We start from the raw sequence: 22,988 nt of genomic DNA on the forward strand, positions 1-22,988 counted from the left end.
ATGCTCAGTGTATATTTTGTGAGGAAGCAAGGAAGAGGAAAAGGAGAGAGTGGGGGAGAAAAAAGAAGGTAAATAGGAAAGAAGGAAGACAAAAAATAGAGGAGGGAAGGAAGGAAGGAAGGAAGGAAGGAAGGAAGGAAGGAAGGAAGGAAGGAAGGAAGGAAATATATGACAGTAAATGCTGTTAGGAATAAGGTACTTTGTAGAGTGATGAGGAAATTGTTGCCAACCATCCATAGTAGAATAAGATAGTGACATGGTCTTTGTGATCAATGTTTGATTAGAATTAGAAATTGTTTCTGAGTTTATTAAAAACTGACTCATTAGTTTTATTATTTCTCCTAGTTTCTAGAATTCCATTAACAATATTTACAATATTTAACTTTTTGAAGACTTTATTCATTTATTCATTCAAAGCATATTTACTGAGTGCCTACTAGGCATCAAGATATAGTACAGGATAAAAGTGGCTAAGGGAGTTTTAGGTTAAGATGGCGGAGGAGTAGGGAACCCCTTTTTCAGCCGGTCCCCTGAGTGGAGCTGGATAGGTACCAGCCCAGCCTGAACACCCATGGAATCAACCTAAGATGCAGGAAGATACATCTGGATCTCTACAAATGAATATCTCCAGGGCTGAGTATTGAGGTATGAAGTGGGGAGCCGTGAAACTGCACACAGATATCGGAAGATAAACAGAAGGGGGAGGGAGCCGCCGCATTCCGGTGCCGGGAAGTGGTAGCCATGTGCACGGGGGAGCAGGCGGAATCGCTGACCGGCACCCGCGAGAGAGCAGACTGAGACTGTGAGCCGGGGAACGCGCGCCACCAGACTGAAACGGAGCTCTGGTGCGCTCACTGGAACCAGACTAAGACTGGGAGCTCCGGAGCGCGCGGGGGCGGCTGACAGCTGGCAGTGATAGAAACACAAAGGACAGAGATGTGCCGGCCCTGGAAGTGAGGGCTGGGACACCGGCTGTGGGGCGCACATCCCAGGATGCTGCAGGGTTGAGCAGCACCAACAGTAACGGAGTTAAAGTGGCCAGAACATCAGTGGAGAACAGTCCGCAATCCCTCTGTTCTGAGACAGAGGCTGAGATTCGGCCACTGCTGCTCTCTCAGAAGAGGCACAGCAAACCACCAGGGAAAGCCACCAGAGAACAAAAGCCTGGAAAAACCGGCTCACAGTGTGCCCATCCTCATCCCCCCTCGCAGGGGACACGGAGACTCTACCCAAACAGGGTTGCCTGAGTATCGGCGCGGCAGGCCCCTCCTCCAGAAGGCAGGCTGAAAAATCAAGAAGCCCACATCCCTAAGATCCCTATAAAACAAGGGCGCACGGCCTGGATCCCAGTCAATAATTTGGGCTCTCGACAACCCCGCAACCTCTCCTCATCAGAATGACGAGAAGGAGAAACCCCCCCCCGCCAGCAAAGAAAAAACAATGAGTCTGTGGCCTCTGCCACAGAACTAATGGATATGGATATAACCAAATTATCAGAAGTGGAATTCAGAGTAACAATGGTCAAGATGATGTGTAGACTTGAAAAAAGTATTAACGAAAATGTTGATGAGAATATAGAATCTCTAAGGGTGGAGATGAGAGCAAATCTGGCAGAAATTAAAAATTCTATGAGCCAAATGCAGTCAAAACTAGAAGCTCTGACGGCCAGGGTGAATGAGGCAGAAGAACGTATCAGCGAATTGGAGGATGGGTTAGTAGAAGACAAAGCTAAAAAAGAATCTGGACTCAAAACAAATCCACGCTCAGGAATGTAGGTTACGGGAGATTACTGACTAAATGAAACGTTCCAATGTCAGAATCATCGGCATCCCCGAAGGGGTGGAGAAAAACAGAGGTCTAGAAGAGATATTTGAACAAATTATAGCTGAAAACTTCCCTAATCTAGCAAGGGAAACAAACATTCATGTCCAAGAGGCAGAGAGGACCCCTCCCAAGCTCAACCATGACAAACCTATGCCACGTCACGTCGTAGTGCAATTCGCAAATATTAGATCCAAGGATACAGTATTGAAAGTGGCCAGGGCAAAAAATTGCTCACGTACCAAGGCAAAGGTATCAGAATTACGTCAGACCTGTCCACACAGACCTGGAATGAGAGAAAGGGTTGGGGGGGCATTTTTAAAGCTCTTTCAGAGAAAAACATGCAGCCAAGGATCCTTTATCCAGCAAGGCTGTCATTCAGACTTGATGGAGAAATAAAGACCTTCCAGAATCGCCAGTCATTGACCAAATTCGTAACCATGAAACCAGCCCTACAGGAGATATTAAGGGGGGTTCTATAAAGGTAAAAAGGCCCCAAGAGTGATATAGTACAGAAAGTCACAATCGATAGAAACAAAAACTTTACTGGCAACATGGCATCGTTAAAATCATATCTCTCAATATTCAGTCTCAATGTAAATGACCTAAATGCTCCCATAAAGCACCACAGGGTTGCAGATTGGATAAAAAGACATGACCCATCCATTTGCTGTCTACAAAAGACTCATTTTGAACCTAAAGATACATTCAGACTGAAAGTAAAGGGATGGAATACCATCTTTCACGCCAATGGACCTCAAAAGAAAGCTGGGGTAGCAATTTTCATATCAGACAGATTGGATTTTAAACTACAGACTATAGTTAGAGACACAGAAGGGCACTATATTATTCTTAAAGGATGTATCCAGCAAGTGGATATGACAATTATAAATATATATGCCCCCAACAGGGGAGCAGCAAGATACACACGCCAACTCTTAACCAGAATAAAGAGACATATAGATAAAAATACGTTAATAGTAGGGGACCTCAACACTCCACACTCAGAAATAGAACACCCATGCAAAAAATCGACGAAGAAACAAGGGCTTTGAATGCCATACTTGACAAGTTGGACCTCATAGATATATATAGAACACTACACCCCAGAACCAAAGAATACTCATTCTATTCTAATGCCCATGGAACATTCTCAAGAATAGACCATGTTCTGGGACACAAAACAGGTCTCAACTGAAACCAAAAGACTGAAATTATTCCCTGCATATTCTCAGACCACAACACTTTGAAACTGGAACTCAACCACAAGGAAAAATTTGGAAACTCAAACACTTGGAGACTAAGAACCATCCTGCTCAGGAATGATTCAATAAACCAGGAAATAAAAAATCAATTTAAACAATTTATGGAGACCAATGAGAATGAAAACACAATGGTCCAAAACCTATGGGATACTGCAAAGGCAGTCCTAAGGGGGAAATACATAGCCATCCAAGCCTCATTCAAAAGAATAGAAAAATCTAAAATGCAGTTTTTATATTCTCACCTCAAGAAGCTGGAACAGCAACAGAGGGACAGGCCTAATCCACGCACGAGGAAGCAGTTGACCAAGATTAGAGCAGAAATCAATGAATTAGAAACCAGGAGTACAGTAGAGCAGATCAACAGAACTAGAAGCTGGTTCTTTGAGACAATTAATAACATTGACAGACCACTGGCAAGACTTATCCAAAAGAATAGAGAAAGGACCCAAATTAATAAAATTATGAATGAAAAGGGAGAGGTCACAACCAACACCAATGAAATTGGAAGGATTATTAGGAACTTTTATCAACAGCTTTATGCCAATAAATTAAGCAATCTGGAAGAGATAGAGGCCTTCCTGGAAACCTATAAACTACCAAGACTGAAACAGGAAGAAATTGATTTTTTAAACAGGCCAATTAATTATGAAGAGATTGAGTCAGTGATAAACAACCTTCCAAAAAACAAAACTCCAGGCCCGGACGGTTTTCCTGGGGAATTCTACCAAACATTCAAAGAAGAAATAATACCTATTCTCCTAAAGCTATTTCAAAAAATAGAAACAGAAGGAAAGTTACCAAACTCATTCTATGAGGCCAATATTACCTTGATCCCCAAACCAGGCAAAGACCCCATCAAAAAGGAGAATTACAGACCAATTTCCCTAATGAATATGGATGCCAAAATTCTCAACAAGATCCTGGCTAATAGAATCCAACAATACATTAAAAGGATTATCCATCATGACCAAGTGGGATTCATCCCTGGGATGCAAGGGTGGTTCAACATTCGCAAATCGATCAGTGTCTTAGATTTTATGCAGAAGGAAAAATTCAAAAATCATATGATTCTCTCAATAGATGCAGAAAAAGCATTTGACAAAATACAGCATCCTTTCCTGATTAAAACCCTTCAGAGTGTAGGAATAGAGGGTACATTCCTCAATCTCATAAGAACCATCTATGAAAAGCCTACAGCAAATATCATTCTCAATGGGGAAAAGCTGAAAGCCTTTCCCTTAAGATCAGGAACACGACAAGGATGCCCACTCTCGCCACTATTATTCAACATAGTACTAGAAGTCCTTGCAACAGCAATCAGACAACAAAAAGGGATAAAAGGTATTCAAATCAGCAAAGAAGAAGTCAAAATGTCTCTCTTCGCAGATGACATGATACTCTATATGGAAAACCCAAAAGAATCCACTCCCAAACTATTAGAAGTTATAGAGCAATTCAGTAATGTGGTGGGATACAAAATCAATGCTCAGAAATCAGTTGCATTTCTATACACGAATAATGAGACTGAAGAAAGAGAAATTAGGGAATTCATCCTATTTACAATAGCACCAAAAACCATACGTTACTTTGGAATTAACTTAACCGAGACGTAAAGGACCTATATTCTAGAAACTATAAATCACTCTTGAAAGACATTGAGGAAGACACAAAAAGATGGAAAACTATTCCATGCTCATGGATCGGAAGAATTAACATAGTTAAAATGTCCATGCTACCCAGAGCAATCTACACTTTCAATGCTATCCTGATCAAAATACCGATGACATTTTTCAAAGAACTGGAACAAATAGTCCTTAAATTTGTATGGAACCAGAAAAGGCCCCGAATCACCAAGGAATTGTTGAAAAGGAAAAACAAAGCTGGGGGCATCACAATGCCGGATTTCGAGCTGTACTACAAAGCTGTGATCACAAAGACAGCATGGTACTGGCACAAAAACAGACACATAGACCAATGGAACAGAATAGAGAACCCAGAAATGGACCCTCGGCTCTTTGGGCAACTAATCTTTGATAAAGCAGGAAAAAACATCTGGCAGAAAAAAGACAGTCTCTTCAATCAATGGTGCTGGGAAAATTGGACAGCTACATGCAAAAGAATGCAACTTGACCACTCTCTCACACCATACACAAAGATAAACTCCAAATGGATGAAAGACCTCGATGTGAGACAGGAATCCATCAAAATCCTAGAGAACATAGGCAGCAACCTCTACGACATCGGCCACAGCAAACTTTTTCATGACACGTCTCTAAAGGCAAGACAAACAAAAGATAAAATGAACTTGTGGGACTTCATCAAGATAAAAAGCTTCTGCACAGCCAAGGAAACAGTCGAAAAAACTAAGAGGCAGCCCACGGAATGGGAGAATATATTTGCAAATGATACTACTGATAAAAGACTGGTATCCAAGATCTACAAAGAACTTCTCAAACTCAATACATGAGAAACAAATAAACAAATCATAAAATGGGCAGAAGATATGAACAGACACTTTTCCAATGAAGACATACAAATGGCTAACAGACACATGAAAAAATGTTCAAAATCATTAGCCATCAGGGAAATTCAAATCAAAACCACACTAAGATACCACCTTATGTCAGTTCGAATGGCAAAAATTGACAAGGCAAGAAACAACAATTGCTGGAGAGGATGTGGAGAAAGCGGATCCCTCCTACGTTGTTGGTGAGAATGCAAGTTGGTACAGCCACTCTGGAAAACAGTGTGGAGGTCCCTTAAAAAGTTAAAAATTGAGCTACCCTATGACCCAGCCATTGCACTACTGGGTATTTACCCCAAAGATACAGACGTAGCGAAGAGAAGGGCCATATGCACCCCAATGTTCATAGCAACATTGTCCACAATAGCCAAATCGTGAAAGGAGCCGAGATGCCCTTCAACAGATGACTGGATTAAGAAGTTGTGGTCCATATATACAATGGAATATTACTCAGCTATCAGAAAGAACGAGTTCTCAACATTTGCTGCAACATGGACGGCACTGGAGGAGATAATGCTAAGTGAAATAAGTCAAACAGAGAAAGACAATTTTCATATGATTTCTCTCATCTCTGGAACATAAGAACTAGGAAGATCGGTAGGGGAAGAAAGGGATAAAGAAAGGGGGGTAATCAGAAGGGGGAATGAAGCATGAGAGACTATGGACTCTGAGAAACTGAGGGCTTCAGAGGGGAGGGGGTGGGGGAATGGGATAGACTGGTGATAGGTAGTAAGGAGGGCACATATTGCATGGTGCACTGGGTGTTATACGCAACTAATGAATCATCGAACTTTACATCAAAAACCAGGGATGTACTGTATGGTGACTAACATAATATAATAAAAAACATTAAAAAAAAAAAGTGGCTAAGGGACCGGAGTCTGAAATCAGATTCTAGGGTTTAACTTTGTAGTCATGTGACCTGAGCAGCTATCTCTCTATGGCCTTGTTTCCCTGTTTCTAAGGGAGGGGATAGCCATAGATATGCCTTATTATGCCTTATATGGTGCTTTTGACAATAGCAGGTTATCTTCTGCTCTGAGTCTATAATCTGTTAAGGGAAAAAGACTTTAAACACATTACTATACAAAAGGCTATTTACTATCACCACGACAAGTACTCTGAAAAGTTCCAGTGCACCATGAGGGTGCACAATGGGGGTCCCAACCTCTGGTTGGACCATTGTGGTAATCAGAAAAGGCTTCCCTAAGGAGCTCACACAAAAGCTGAGACTTGAAGGATGAGAAGAAGGTTTCCCAAGAAAAAGAAGGAGTGATGTGGGAGCAGAAACCCTGCATTTGGAAGGGGCAGGGCCACATGCAGGAACTACTGTGTTCTAATAATTATAAGATTTTTTTTCCTTTTACATTAGAAATTCCTGAAATCAGGACATGTTGTATAAATGATAACCTCTCAGACTCAATGAAATGCAGAATTATTTTTTTTATTTTTTAAAGATTATTTATTTATTTATTTATTTATTTATTTATTTATTTGAGAGACAGTGAAAGCAAGAGAGATCACAGAGGGAGAAGGAGAAGCAGACTTGCTGCTGAGTGGAGAGCCTGATGTGGGACCCTGAAAGCATAACTTGAGCTGAAGGCAGACGCTTAACTGACTGAGCCACCCAGGTGCCCCTGAAATACAGAATTCAAAAAATAAACTGAAAAACATCAGTGAGGTTGAAGAGCAGAAATAAGGGGAATAAAGGCTGGGGACATGTGCAGGGGCCTGCTGTGCAGGGCCACATAAGTCTTCACTTGGAGTTAGGAGCTGTGGAGAGTCATAGAAAGATCTTACACAAGAAAGTGATATGAATATATTGGATTTATTAAAAAGCTCACTCTGTCTGTTATGAGAAGATTGAGCTGAAGTGGGAGAAAGTAAGAGTGAGGAGACCATCTGGGGCTCCCGTGACAGTGAAGGCGAGAGATGGTTGAAACTCAGACTACAGTGGTGGGACGAGGGCAGAGAGAAGACAGACTCAAAAACATTTGTTGGGTAGAATAAGACTTAACCTTAGTGGTTATGGGGAATAAATAAAAGAGGTTTTGGGAATGACTGGAGGTCCCTGACATGTGCACCTGGATGGAGAACAGTCCTGTTTATCAGCACGGGGGACTCTGGGAGGAGGTGCTGCCTGGGGGAGAAGGTTATGAGTTCAGGTTTGGACATGGTTGGTGTGAAGACTTATGTGACATCCAGTTAGAGTAGTCACATAGGCCGTTGCATGGATGGTTCTAAAGCTCAGAAAGGATTCTGGAATGAAGATAAATTAGGGCTCAAAAGCATAAAGAAAGGAATGCATGCTATGGGAATGGAGGAGAAGTCCAGAGTGAGCATATAAAGTGGTAGGAGGTAAACCAGATGTATGGTGTCCCTGGAGACAAGGGGTAAGAGGGAAGTTTCAAAAAGGGTAGAGTGGTCAACTCAATTGATTGCTGCTAGATACCAAGTAAGATGATGATTGGAAGGTGTCCATTGGACCTCATGACTTGAAGGTCACATCGGTAGCCTTAGCAAGAGCTGTAATGGAGTCACATGGGTGGAGGTGAGATTGCAGCAGCCTCAGAGGCAAATGGGAGGTAAGGATTGGACACAGAGAATAGAAACAATTATTGTGGGGACATGTGGCTGGTGCAGTCGGTTAAGCATCTGACTCTTGGTTTCGGCTCATGTCATGATCTCAGGGTTGTGAGATCGAGCCCCACGTGGGGCTCTGCACTCAGCACAGAGTCTGCTTAAGACTTTCTCTCCCTCTCCCTTTGTCCCCACCCCTTCTCCCCCACCTCAAATAAATGAATCAATCTTAAAAAAAAATGAAACAATTATTGTGTAAAGTTTGGCTGTGAAGGTAGAGGAGATATTTGTATCTGGAGAAGCATGTGAGTGTTTTTACTATAGCTTTTGTTCTATTTTTCTTATCTGCTTCATCATTGCCTTCCTCCTCTCTTCAACCTCTTTTTCCTCTTTTATTGAAAATGGGGAGGAGAGGATATTTCAAGGCAAATTGCGCAGATCCAGTCAAGAGGGAGAACTTGAAGACATAGGAACATAATTAGTAACAACAAACAGGTGAGACAGTTTAGGACCCAGAACCTGGCGGGAGGAGGTTTCTTCCTCTCGCTGCTGAAGAGGATCCCTCAGCAGTAACCAGACAACTGAATGTGGTGTCCTGAAGCTAGGGGAGCTCAGCTCGCATGGGTCTGTTGGCTACTATCTTCCCCAGGAAGTAGGGACAAGGTGGCGTGCAGGAGGTGGTTTGGGTAAGGCGGCACAGAGTGCATGAACTAAAGTGTGTGTAGAATTGGGAAGGGCTTGAACTCGCTTTGGGGGAAACACAGAAGGTAGAAGGCAGTTTTAAGAGGGGAGGTGGGAGTGCTGATAATGGGTGTACAGTGACCTCCATACTCCTGGGTGGTGTGAGACACATTTTTCATCAGCAACCAGGCTGATGTGGAGAAGCCATATTGTTGGGTCCATCCAAGGCTGGGATTTGCTGGATTTTATTAGGTAGTTCAGTGTGTGGCCAAGAGAAAGATAAAGGGCCTGACCATGTAATCTCAATTTGTATGGAGGGAAATGAAGCTCAGAGAAGCCTCATGCATGAGGAGGTATAGGTATAGGCCTGGGAGGGCTGCAAGGAGGCAAAGGTGTCCAGTTACTGACCCAGATGCTCAGGAGTCCATTGTCCTGAGCCCTTACCCTGTCATTTGACATATAAATGGTGGAACAATACCTTGGAGAATGCCAGAGGGACCGGGAACAAGACCGCAGGTGGGATGTTAGCTTTGCAAAGGGGGTACTCAATGGGGCCACTAGCATGTTTTCAGTTTTGATTCTCAGGGCCTTGATCAGAAGCAGGCCAAAAATTAATGTCCAGTGTGTAAATCTTGAATGAAGACTGAATGAATGAACAAGGGGGTAATATTAATTAGAAATATTTTCATAATACTCACTTACCTCCGGTGTTTATACCTCTGGTTTTGGTGTTTGACTAGAGTCATAGTTCAGCTATAGATCTGGATGCATTATTGTAAAATCTGACTTTTGTGTTATTTTGAAAATCAGCCAGTACCTTTCATTTGAACCAAAGGAAAGCAATAATCCCTGTTAAATCATAGTGATCTATTACGTAGCTCAAACTACAGTCATAAAGCATCCTCCAAGCTGAATAACGAGTTGCAGTGTTGAAAATGGAGGAATTGAGAGATGGTGTCTGTGGATTGGTCCTATGAAGAGACACTGCAATCTTGCTCCTCGTGGAGTAGAGAACAAGCTGGGTCCCCACTACAGACACACAGCATCTCTGGGGTACATCCTTACTAAGCAGCCTGTCCCCTTTGCCCAGGCCCTCCTCACCACACCGCTCGATTCATTGGCTTCCCAGCACTTCTCTGTTTCCAGAACTTCCCATTTGCTTGTGTTTCATTGTCTGTGTCAGACCCCACCACATCTGCAATCAAGGGTCATCTGACTGGGTCAGTCCTGTGGCCAAGTGCTTAGACTGATGCCCAGCCTGGGGAGGCCTCATTCTGACTTGACCTCTGGGTCTCGGCACGCCCTCTGGAATGTATGAACAGCTGAAGAGGTGCCAGGCAGCTGTTTTTACATTACCCTCCTTCTCTTTCATGTGAGTACCTTGAAGCTGGAGATTTTTTTTCCTTGCTCAGCAGATAGCATGTGCTCAAACCTCGTGAAAGAATTTATTGTATGACATAGACACCGGCAAAATGTGAAGTGGCAAAGCAGGATAGTCTCAGTTTCATCTTGAATGACTGAAATGTTTTCCTGCCCTCCCTCCCCCAGCAAATAATTTTTCAGATATGAAGAAAGATATTCCTCACCCGAGAGATATTCTCTAGGAATAAGTAAGACCCTTCATGAACTCCTTTAACTCTTTAAGATATTGAGGAAACTAGAGAACGGAACCAGGGATTTGGTTTGAATGAGCCACACCTGATGAATCCTTACAGCTCTGCTGGAGGTAGATGAAAGCAGGTTTCTGCAGGCTTAGCTTTGGAGCAATGCTTTGCACATTTTAACATGTATACAAAGCACCAGGATCTTGTGAAAACGCACCTTCTGATTCCATAGGTCTGGGACGAGGCTGCGAATCTGCATTTCTAACCAGCTCCCAAGCGGTGCCCAAGTTGTTCCCCTGGGGACCATGCCACAGGTGCTAAAAGTTGGCAAGGGCCCAGACTGTACTATTTCCCCACAGGCCACATGCTCCTGGACTTGTCCTGAGCCTCCTTCTTTTTTTTTTTTTTAAGATTTTATTTATTTGTCAGAAAGAGAGAGCACACAAGCAGGGGGAGGGGCGGGCAGAGGGAGAAGCAGGCTCCCCGCTGAGCAAGGAGCCTGATGTGGGACTCCATCCCAGTCAAAGGCAGACACTTAACTGACTGAGCCGCCCAGGCACCCCTGTCCTGAGCCTTCTTGAAAACAGAGCCTTTCAGGTTTTGAGAATTAAAAAATATATAGATTCTTTAAAAAGTAGTTACCTTTAAAAAATAGATGTAAGTGGATAAAAATAGATGATTATTTTCATGTTATAGATAACGTGGCTAAAGTACACAGAGGTTAAATGACTTAGCCCCAATTACGGAGCTGGTAGGTGGCAAAATGTAAATTTAGTTCTCTTCTTTCCGAGTCAAATGCTCTATCTCCTTTATCACAACTGTTCTCCCACTGTTTGTGTGTTCATTCCTTCATTCATTCCACAAGGGCTTATAAAGCACCCTTTTGGGGGGCATGTGCCTTCTCCAACTACTGCAGCTTGTCTCGGCTGTCTGTACCATTCCTGCCAGCTCCAATCCTCCAGCTGAAAAGCAACTTCTTCCATCACACTTGCCATTTACTGTACTGTCCTCAATCCCCACTGTGAGTGGGGAAGATGCAGACATTCAGGAAGAAAATTGATATTCAGGCTCCTAGAGTAAAATCAAAAGGGACCCATTAACATACTGTCATTTGACTCAAACAATAGACTTATGAAAGGTAGTTTTTATCAAGAACTCTAGCCCTCCTCTTCAAACTCAGATAGCATGAGTCAGCCTCATTGTCTTAGTTCTTGACAACTTTTGGTATTTCTCGATCTGCTTCAGAACATTCTATGCCAGTCCCACCACAGGAGCTCCTCTGAGGGTGTGCACCACCACTGTCAGAGGGCGGAGAATAATTAGGAAAATTAGGGATGCTCTGAAACTGACTGGCAGCTCTTCGTGCGGGTCTAATTCTAATGAAAGATGACTCCATTCAAAGCAGGTGGTCCAGGCACCTGCAGCCATGTGCAGCGATGTTATTTTAAGTTATGATTGGGAGTCGGGAAAAAAACCTCTCCAGAAATATCTGCATGTGAAAAACGTGTGATTTTAATGCTCCTGCGACCATCTCAGAACACCTGAATCCACATCAAAGTAACTATAGCTGTGCATTCCATTCCGCAAACCTTGGGAAACCTACACACACACAGAATTTGGAATGATTGCTGGGAGAGCTGACTGGCTCGGGTATAGATTGGGTCTGAAGACGCCTATAGACCTCACCCTGACACTTGGGGTTCCCATGAAGGATTTGGGCACAACAACGCTAGTGACGGTCTTGAATATTCTCACACTTCCGGTGTCCCAGGGTGACTCTGCTGAATAGGAATTCTTTGGTAAATTGCTCCGGTAAGGTTATAATTCTTTTGCAAGGTAAATAATCGGCTCCATCTCTACATTCTAAGTTTGCAGTCTTTGGTTTTCTTCAGTGGGCAGACGTGGGCTATCTCTGTCATCAGACAAGCAGGGTGTTGTTCAGGCTCAGAAAATCGTACTCAGGGAAGTGTCAGTAAAATGATAAACCCTTCCAATGGAAATCATTTCTCCTTGAAAGAGCTCCAAGCACTTTATTATATCTTTTATCTCTCATAGCCCTGTGGAGAATATGGTAATATTCTCTCCTCATTTTATAGCTGAGGAACTGGGAGTTACTCTGACAGGAATGCATTGCTTCATAAAGAGTGATCAACTCCTTTGTAAATAAATTCAGCAGAATGTCCATTTGCAGCTGCCAGTTTCCACCCTGGCCGTCCTGGGCTCCCTTCCCCCAGCCCTGCCTCCCCACGTCCAGGTGCCTGGACTGGCTCGTCTTCCGGCAGCTGAGCTCTGTTCTCAGTCAAACCTTGGCTGTTCCCTTTCTCCACCCTACTCGACTTTCCCTAGTGACCCAACTGCACTTCCGTCTAGGTGTTCCCAGCTATTTGCGTGAATTCTGTATGTTTAGAAGAAAGAACTTTGAAGTATTATTAAATATCTGGCTGGCCATGATAGGTAAAAATATGATCATATTAGCTATAATTCTTACACTTTTTTTGCTGAATGAAGTTCTGCTATTTTCTTTTCTGATTTCATTCACTTGCCTAAAATCAAGTTTTCATGAATAAGAGACAACTGTGTTAACTTTTGGATTCGTCAATAAAAGTAGGAGAAATGCTTTTCTGAGAACTTGAATATTACCAGTTCCTGAAATACATACTGTCGTTTGGTTTCTTACTAAGTTTTAGATAATTGTTATACAGTATCGCATAGTGTTTAAGAATGTAGATAGTAGACTTATATTAGGGTTCAGATTCTAGTTCCACAACTAACCAGGAAAATCTTGAGCAAGTTAATCAACTTCTCAGAGGCACAGTTATTTGATCTGCAAAATGGAATTAACAATACCCACCTCAGAAGATTATCGTGAGGTTTAAACAAAGATAACGCAGGCTAAGTGTTACTTCGTGCAAAACCTGGCAAGCAGTAAGTGTTCAAAAAACGGTTGTGGTTGATGATGATGATGATGGTGGTGGTGGTGGTGGTATGTGGGGGTGACAATAATTATAACCAGCTGTGGAGATGGGAAACTCTCCTGGAGGTGATAATTCTAAAAATATGCCAATACAGTGTGTACCAAAATCTCTTTCAGAACATTCTCAAACAGATTTCAGACATGGCAAACAAGATTTACTGAGCACTGAGGGGGATTTTTGTGCATCCTGGAGCACCCTTAGTGGCTACAGGCCCCGTGGCAGCTCCTCTGCAGCAGGAATCTACTGTCCCTGCACAGATCATGTGTAGCAATGAGATATTTTATTTTATTTATTTTAAATATTTTATTTATTTGAGAGAGAGAGAGAGAGAATGAGAGAAAGAGATCACGAGCAGGGGGGAGAGGTAGAGGGAGAAGCAGACTCCCTGCTGAACAGGGAGCCCAATGCAGGACTCGATCCTAGGACCCTGGGATCATGACCTGAGTGGAAAGCAGACGCTTAACCAACTGGCCACCCAGGCGCCTGCAATAAGATATTTTAAATAAACTAAAACACTTGAACAATAGCACGGGAAAACAGCTATTCAGTAGCACCTGGCAACTTTTTTTTTTTTTAATGATTTTTTATTATATTATGTTAGTCACCACACAGTACATCCCCGGTTTCCGATGCAAGGCTCGATGATTCATTAGTTGCGTATAACACCCAGTGCCCTCCTTACTACCCATCACCAGTCTATCCCATTCCCCACCCTCCTCCCCTCTGAGGGCTTCAGTTTGTTTCTCATAGTCCATAGTCTCTCATGTTTCATTCCCCCTTCTGATTACCCCCCCTTTCTTTATCCCTTTCTTCCCCTACTGATCATCCTAGTTCTTATGTTCCATAGATGAGAGAAGCACCTGGCAACTTTGAATTCAACATTTAGAAACTTAGAGAAGCATACAATATTTTCAAAAGGTAAATCGTTTTGACTCTTGATATCTGAATATATTGGGCATTACTAAGTTCAGGAAAGGCAATCCACATCTGGCCAACTCTTGTCATTTTTAGTATTTTTATGCTTTTCTAGACAGAGGTAAAAACAAAGGTAGAGAGGGACTTAGACAATTTGAGCCAATTAGCTTAACGTCTAAACTGGAGAAATGTGAAAAATGATTTTCAAGATTTAATGGTTTTTAAGAAGAAATGGTGGACTCCAGTCCAGTGGAATTCATGGAATCTTGGGGTAAATATATTACCTCATCCAAGATTGACATTTTATAGGTGAAGAATGTGGGGCCAGAGAAGCTGAGTGAGGCACTCCGTAGAGCCCACTGTGACTTAGTGACGTGCTGATGAGAAGAGGCACTTAATCCCTAGCCTAGTACTCTTCCTCAGCTCACTTCTCCCAGGGCCCTTATAATGAACAGCAAAAAACATCTGCAGTCATAACACAAAGTCATTATTAATTTTGCTACATGTGCAGAAAGAACCTCTTTCTTTTTCTTTAGGTAGTTAAAATTTCTTTCTAAAGCTTTTTTCACATTATTTATTCATTTAGAGATATAATAAAGGTATATGTGAACCTTCATCTAAATGATAGCAAATTAATGGAGTCTAAACTAATGAAGTTTCTTTCTAGTTCAAGCAACAACAGTGAGACTCAGAAAATGGCTCTCATGTCACATGGGACTTTGCGTGTGCCCATGAGAAGGTCAAATGAGTTCATACGTGGAATGAGCGTAGAGCAGTAGATGTTGGCAATGATAGGTAATGACATTGCCCAGGCCCTTTAAGATGGCTGTGCATTCCTGAATGAGGACTAGCATATTACTCCGGGCCCAGCCACAAGCATGACGGAGTAAATGAGGCTCTGGGCCAATGCTGCCCAACAGAGAGAATGTGAGCCACACGTGTAAAGCTGTTTAAGTTGTCCTGTAGCCACATTATAAAAATAAATAGGTGAAATTAATTTCAATAATGTCTTGTTTAACCCAATACACACAAAAATTACGATTTCAATATGTAATTTTAAAAAGTATTAATGAAATACTTTACAATCTTTTTTTTATACTATCTTCAAAATCCAATGTATTTATTACCTTTACAGTCCATCCCAATTCAGACCAGCCCAATCTCAAGTCCTCCCCAGCCACAGGTGGTTAGGGCTCTGTGTTAGTGTTGTTCTTGTCCTATTTATTTGTGAGCCTAATTTCACAAAAGCATCTACTTCCAACCTTTCTGAAGATGCCTGTGGTTTTTCTTGGCTCTTTCTTCCTTGTTATAAGATCAGTCGGCAGTGCCCAAGCCCATCACAGTTAAATAGAGATACATTATACATTTAAATCTGAGTTATGGTACATAAATTCAAGAGCTAAGCTGAATATTTAGCTCTCTTTAAAAATAGTTCACTTCAAAAGTAATAGAATATTTTTCTTGGATCAGTTTCTTTATATTTCCAGTTCACTAAATGTGGCAAATTGTATTGTCAGCGTTGAGGAAGGTTTATTTATTTCTTCACTTTGATAAGGTAAAGCTTTGCTGCTTTCTGTGAGAAATAGTTAGGCTTATCTCTTAAAAACATGATTTATTGATTTATGATTCATGATTTATTTGGTTCAGTAAACATTAATTGTTCCCAGCAAGCACAATCATGTTGCTGCAAGAATGATTTTGATTATGGAAAGTTTGTTAGCTGAACAGAACATATGTCTTACAAATATTCCTTAAACTCCTTCTCAAGGACATGATCGAAGGCATTATGGTAGAAAGAAGCTTCGTACTGCTTTACACAGTTGAAAACAACTCTAAGTATGCTGCACCGAAAACTACATAAATAATTGCTTATCAGATGGAAGTTTTTGTGTTACTTATAAAAATATAGGGTAAGGTCATAAGGTTAACATTCATGAGGAATGGTCTCATCACTTATTTTGAATTCTTAAAATGTTAGTCTTTATCAATTTTGAAATGTTAGTTCCTCATTTACTGTTAGGTTACATGATGCAGGAGTATACACATTTCTCTCTTGTAAGTTTTCCCATAGCTTCATGGGAAGCTATGGGAACTTTGAGTTGAATTCATGCTTTGTGGCCCAATTTATAAAAGAACTCAATATTCCCAGGCCTTAATTTTCTTATCTGCAAAAGGGGTAGAAAAATAAAGGCTAAAAATGAACGAACCCAGTTAGCTGAACAGTTTACATGTCTCAGCCCATCTAATCCTCTTTACTCCCACCTCGCGGGATTTCATATCTTCGTTTTACACATGAGGCAGTGGAATCTGCCCAAGACCACAAAGCCAGGGGTGGAACCATCATTCAAGCCCAGGCTGGAGCTCCCGGGGGAATTTCCTTCATACTTAAAATTACAGGGAGAAAAAGAGGCTTAATAGTATTACTTAGAAGAATTCTCTAAAGATACACTTTTTTTAAAAAATCTATTCTTTCTGTTTAGAAGTCGTTAGAGAGGCTCACTAGGATATTAGGCAATTCTGTGCTATTACACAAAACCAAGCCCATCCTTGACTTTAAGAAGTAAAACCAGGACTGTGGAGTCCTTCCCAGTGAAGGGATGAGGTTGGTCTCTGGAAAACAAGTGGTTAGGACCTGAGTTAAATGAGGGTTTGACTTAATTGCCTCTGAGGCATCTCTGGCCTCCTATGACTCTTGATGCATGCCTAGGGTTGAAGGGCAGAGTTCCTGTGCCCTTATTCCACGTTGGTATAGACGAAGCCAGGCAATAGCAGTTCATTAGTAAGAAGATTATGTGGTGATGGCTGTTGAGATAAAATAGTGAAACAAAGTCTTAGAAATAAACCTCTGACTGACAGCAGAAGTCTCAGGGCAATCCTGGATGGGTTTTTGCAGAATGGACTAGCTCACGGTGAACATTTCCATCTTCATCTTGTTCTTTCTGGAATTCAATTGCCTTCAGAATCAGTAAAATTCGACCATGGCTCGAGACCTTTGATGATATGGGGTGGGGAAAGTTCCAAACACTGGAGAAATGAAGGAGAAGATAGAGGGTAGAAAGGGAGGAGGAAGGGGAGGGAATGGGAGGGAAGGTGGGAGGGAGAGAATGAATAGAATGGCAGGAAAGCAAAACTCAGCTATCAGGGTTAGAATGAAGGCTTTGTTGGGGTAGTCTGCCACACCACTGAGATAACCAGGGCTGAAATAGCTCACATCACTCCCCTGTCTGCCCTTGGGGTCAACCTGGCATTCAGTGTCACAAAGAGGACCCCAGAGAAAAGTCTAAAATGTTTATTCCAGTGGAAGCATTAAGCTTCTTGGGGGGAGGCAAAGCCACTGAACATAGAGATTACCGCCAGGAGTGACCTGGACAAGGAAGTCACAAGGCAAGGGGCTCCTCCGTGGTTAATGCGCTAAATGCGCCATTTCTGAGCCCTCTGTTTACGAGTGGTGACGGCATTTTTATCAGTCAGACCTTGATCAGTCTTCTCACAGAGTGCTTTGACTCTGCTAAATGTCCAGAAGGCGACATTTAAGAAGGGCATTTCTCTTGGCTTCTTTTATTTATACCAGCTTTTTAAAAAAAGCAACGTTTGCTTTCTGTTTTCTGAATTTCAACTCTTTCACAATGTAGTGTGTTCCTGTTATCAATGTCCATTGTGTGACCAGGTAAATGGAATTATGTCATGCTGAAAGTAGAAAAGGCTCAGGCCATCTATTCAACCAGGGGAAATACAGATAAGAAAGAAAATGTTTCAGTTGGTTCCTCAAGCTCAGCTCCTCCCAATTGGTCAATAGTTACCTGCTGCTCACCCAGGACACACAGTGTATTGACTGAGATAAGGCAGCTTGCATTCTGTGTGCCTGCTGTCAGTACAGGCATTGAAAGAAATCACATCGATCTAAACTTGACCCCAAGTGGAAGGAAGGAGGGTCACCTGAACGAGGACTGTAAATGATGTCACTGTGAGAATGACAGCTTTTTCCTTCCTGTCCTGCTAGAGCTAACGCCTCACCTCCAAACACCCCCTCGTCTGGGTGTCTATCACAGTAATCCCACATTTGTTTGTGCATCTAACGTTGGGTAACTGAAGCAATATTTCCACAAGAGAAGTAAGATTTCTGAACATTTGCTCACAGTCCCTGGCATATATCAGGAGACATTCTCAAACATTTCTTGCTATAAGTGAGCATAAATAAATGATTTTTGTTTGAAAATTCAATATTTGACAATTTGTGGATTTTTCCCCCCATAGTGGCTCCCCAAATAAGGGTGGGGAAAGTTTAAAAACAAATCCAATACTCGTTAAAATCACAGACAATAATTCGGATGGATAACAATTTTCAAGATCCAAAAAAAAAAAACAAAAAAAACAAAAGCAAAACAAAGATAGGGTGGAGATCTGAGCCAAATTTAAAAGAAGAAATTGAATACTCAACCACACACCTTCAAGATGGAAGAGAAATGGTTTACCAGCAGCATATGCAAATATAGCTAAATTTTCCTCAGCTATGTTGTGTGAGTGCCAGAAAGGCTAATGCAATTCTAGGCGCATTGTCTGTGCTTCCACAGAAGAATACAAAGAGGAAAAAAATAGGGAAGCAATAATTTCACTCTATTTTGAGGTGACACCTTGTGGGCAACCAGTTGAAGAAATGCAGGAGAGTGTCCCGGTGGTAATTTGAGAAATATTGGCACAAGAGGAATCCGGTTAGCCTAGGGGGTGGCAGGGAGAGGGCTGAGGGTGTCACGGAACCAATGTAAGTTTGCTCCTTGGTGAATCGAAGGTAGAAACTGTGCCCAGGTAAGCTGTCACACAAAGGAAACTTGACCTGCAACAAATAAAGAGATCACAGGGAATAACTTCCAAAGTCGTGACTCCCCAAGCAAGGGTGGATAGTTTCCTTTTAGTTAAGGTTGGGGTGAATATTTAAAAAGTGGATCCTTGTCACCCTATGTAAAGATTGGCATTGCGTTGCACATGTGCCTTAAGGAAACATGCCTATCCATATTTTGTACGTTATGTAAATGAGGCTTGTGCTCCTCCTTGGGATAATGAGGTAAAGGTAGCTGTCAGTAGTTCTGGGGGTCACTCCATGGTCCTTCTGTGCAGACGCGAGTAGGGGGTTTAGCTCAAGCTGGTCTGGGTGGTCTTGTCAGGGCAGTTGCTATCACCGGAGGGGTGGTTTCCAGTTTCTTGTGCCTGAGTTAAGAGGTAAGCTGGAAAGAAGAGCTTAAGGAAAAATGGGGGGACAAAAGTCGGTGAGTATAAGCAGGTGGGCAGGGAAAGTTCAGGTCTTGAGGTCTAGTTGGTGATGAAGGCACTAGATAAAGACTTAAAGCTTCGTTATGTGGACCAGGTAGATTACGTGGACGCTGATGGCTCCAGCAGGCAGAACAGGAATGGTATATAGAAGTTGTAAAAAGACAGGTTTGAGTTCAGGGTAAGGAAGAACTTTCCAGTAGTTCTTGGTAGTCCATGGAGTTTCCAGTAGTCCATGGAGGAGTGAGGTTCTCAAGTCTGATATATATTCGGGAAGAGGCTGCATGGCCCCTTAAGGGGTCAGTCTCGATGGGTCACTAAGGTGTCTTGTCACGCTGTGGCTGTGATTCCCTTGCCATGTGGTAAAATAGAGCCAACTGGCATGAAAGAAGAGAAGTGCAGTGGAAGGTATCTGCAGTGGAGACTTCCGCTCTTACTGAGGACAGAGTGGGTAGGCAGCTGTCTGACGGGCCAGAGGGAGGTGGCCTGAGTAGGCAGTTGTGTCCCTCTGGTGTTCTTTGGGCTTGTTTTAACGCTTGCTGGGCTTTCAGCTTTTCTTTTTTTTTTTAAAGATTTTATTTATTTGCTTAAGAGAGGGTGAGAGAGCACAGAGGAAGAAGCAGAGGGAAGAGCAGACTCCCCGCTGAGCGGGGAGCCGGACTGGGGCTCGATCCCAGGACCCTGACCTGAGCCAAAGGCAGACACTTAACCGACTGAGCCACCCAGGAACCCTGGGCGCTCTGGTTTTCTGTTCCTGACATAAATCTACTGCTCTACCCCACCCCTGTCTATACAAGCACACATTGATTGCTTCACTAAAGCAGAAGGAAATGCATAGGAAACGTGTAAAATAGCTGAGCTAGACTCTGAGCTGGGGCTTCCTCTGCTCTGTCCTGGGAGTAAATGAATCCATTTCATTTTATTTTTTAAAAGATTTATTTGTTTATTTGAGAGAGTGCAGGAGGGGGAAGGAGGGGCGGAGGGAGAAGGGAGAGAATCTTAAGCAGACTGCGTTGAGTGCAGAGTCCTCCGCCGGGGCTTGAGCTCAAGACCCTGAGATCACGACCCAGCCAAAATCGAGAGTCAGACGTTTAAGCGACTCAGCCAGCCAGGTGCCCCTACATTTCACTTTCAAAGGTTAGGCTTGGTACCTAGAGTTGGACTGTTTGACTGGATTGATTTTTCTAGTAGAAATCGACTGTTTTGAGACAACTGTATTCATTTGCTTCTTGGTTTCTCTAAATGTTCTGTGGTACATACACATCCTGAATGGAGATAAGACTCTCAGGCAGAAAGTTATTTTTGCAGTGAGGTGGAAGGAACATTAGATCTTTCAGCTAAACAACTCTGCAGCCCTAGGTACGCCCAGAAGTGGTGTGATCTATTTGTGTTGCCTTTTCTATGCTACTTGCTTTTTCCCCTTAGGTTTTTTTCCCTTTTATAAAACGGAGCTCATAACAGTACCACTCCTTAGGGTTGTGAAAATGAAGTAAGTTAATACATGTAAAGAACTTGCGTCGATACCTGGTGCATACAAAACAAGTATTAGTGTTATTATATACTGGTTTGGGAGTCCTTTCGACCACCTCCAGGATTAGTAATTTACCAGAAGGACTCACGGGTCCCAGAAAAGCTGTTATACTCAGTTATGGTTTGTTACAGCAAAAGAATACAGAGTAAAATCAGCGAAGGAGAAAGATGCATTGGGTGGAGTCCAGGTGTACTGGACCCATCGCATGCTGCCAGTTGTCCTGACAGAGCTTAATTCTCTCGGCAATGTGTGACAACATGCACCAGATGTAGCCAACCGGGGAAACTCACCCACACCTTGGTGTCCAAGGATTTCTGTTGGTGGGGAGGAGCCAGTCACACAGACATGCAGTCTTCAGCTCCTCCTTCCCCACCTGCCCCCACGAGAGGTCAAAGTAACATAGTGTGACCCCAAATGGCATGGCCCAAAGTCTCAGGCACACAAAGACACTTTTATCAGGTGGGATACTCCAAGGGTTCGGAAGAGCCAGTCAAGGGACATTTGGAATGTGGAGGGCTTGGGCAACTCAGCCTCCTGAGTTAACATTTTACTGCACATTATATATAAATTTTGCTTATTTGAACAATCAAATTCAACCATTTTCTTAAGGCTTGAAATACTTTTTTTTTTAGTATGTGAACATTTATTTTTTATCACATGTATATCTCTTATAACCTTCTCTGTATGAGCTGGAAAATAATTTGTTTCAATCCACGTTATAAACCCAAAAAAGAAACTGTTATTATCCAATATGAAGAGGACATACCAGAAACTAAAGATCATACTATGATTGCAATAATGGTGATAACAGAATGCTCCATAAATTTTAACTAAAATTACATGTCAAATGCTTTATGAATATTATCAGTTTTAGTCCTTATCAACAACTGTGGGAGGGAGGTAATAGTTCTGTTTAACAAGTGAGAGAGTAAAAGTCTAGAGGGTTTTAGGAACTCCCCCAAGGCTCCTCAGCCAGTAAAGGGCAGAGTCTACATTTACTGATCTGATTCCAAACCTCATGGTCTTAACATCGTGCATGATCATTTTCTATGATGTTGAGAAACAAAGGCTCTAAAGAGTATTTTGAAACATTAAAAAAATCCAACAAGATTTATTTGATTTGATGCATCTCAAGATCCATAGAATGTTTAGACACCAAGGCAGAGTTGTGGCTAGAACACGTGTTGCTTTTACCAACAGAAGAGATCTCGGCATAGAAGCTTCTAAGATGCCTCTCTCCACAAATATGTGACGTAGGAGGCAAAAAAGCAAGAAAAAGAGAGATGCCAAAAGGAGGAAAATTATATAGTTCTTTGAGTGTTTTGATTAATAAGGGGAACATAAAACCTGAATGTTCTCCAAGATTCCAAAATTGTTGCCACCATGAATTGTCTGTAATTGTATCTTTCTGCTTCCCCTATTATTAGATCTCAGTCTGTGGTAGAAGCTGGGACCCTGAAACACGAGGAAAAGGGAGAGAATGAGAACACTCAGCCACTCCTGGCTCTGGACTGAACCCCGAGTCACCCCATGCTCTGACAGATCGCCGGCCTTCAGTGGTATCAGCCACCCAGGAAGCACATGCGCAAATGACCCACACAGACACCGTGCGTTCTGCTTGACACAAGGCCCTCCACTCCCGCCACCTGGTCATGACTGTCACCAGCCATTGGTCTGAGCAGCCAAAGTTGAACAAAGACTTGAGAGATGCTTTTTTTTTTTTTTCAGTGAGGGGACTGGAGGTGAAGAAAGGCAGTCATGTAAACATGATTCCCCCTCCCCCATATTTATGGTATTAAATGAATTGAAAAAAAGAAAAACTAAATTTGA

General features: G+C 42.4%; 1 protein-coding gene across 1 annotated transcript in view; it reads left to right on the plus strand.

Annotated features, from left to right (window-relative positions):
- Nucleotides 1-22,744, plus strand: part of CLVS1 (clavesin 1) — a 165,522-nt gene extending 142,778 nt beyond the window's left edge. The window contains exon 5 of the mRNA XM_026516426.2: nt 22,586-22,744. Within this exon, the coding sequence (XP_026372211.1) occupies nt 22,586-22,673 (88 nt within the window). The 3' untranslated portion in view covers nt 22,674-22,744. The remainder of the gene's footprint in view (nt 1-22,585) is intronic.
- Nucleotides 22,745-22,988: the final 244 nt, after the last annotated feature.

The sequence above is a fragment of the Ursus arctos genome, unplaced genomic scaffold (assembly GCF_023065955.2).
Source record: "Ursus arctos isolate Adak ecotype North America unplaced genomic scaffold, UrsArc2.0 scaffold_6, whole genome shotgun sequence".
Classification (NCBI taxonomy): Eukaryota; Metazoa; Chordata; class Mammalia; order Carnivora; family Ursidae; genus Ursus; species Ursus arctos.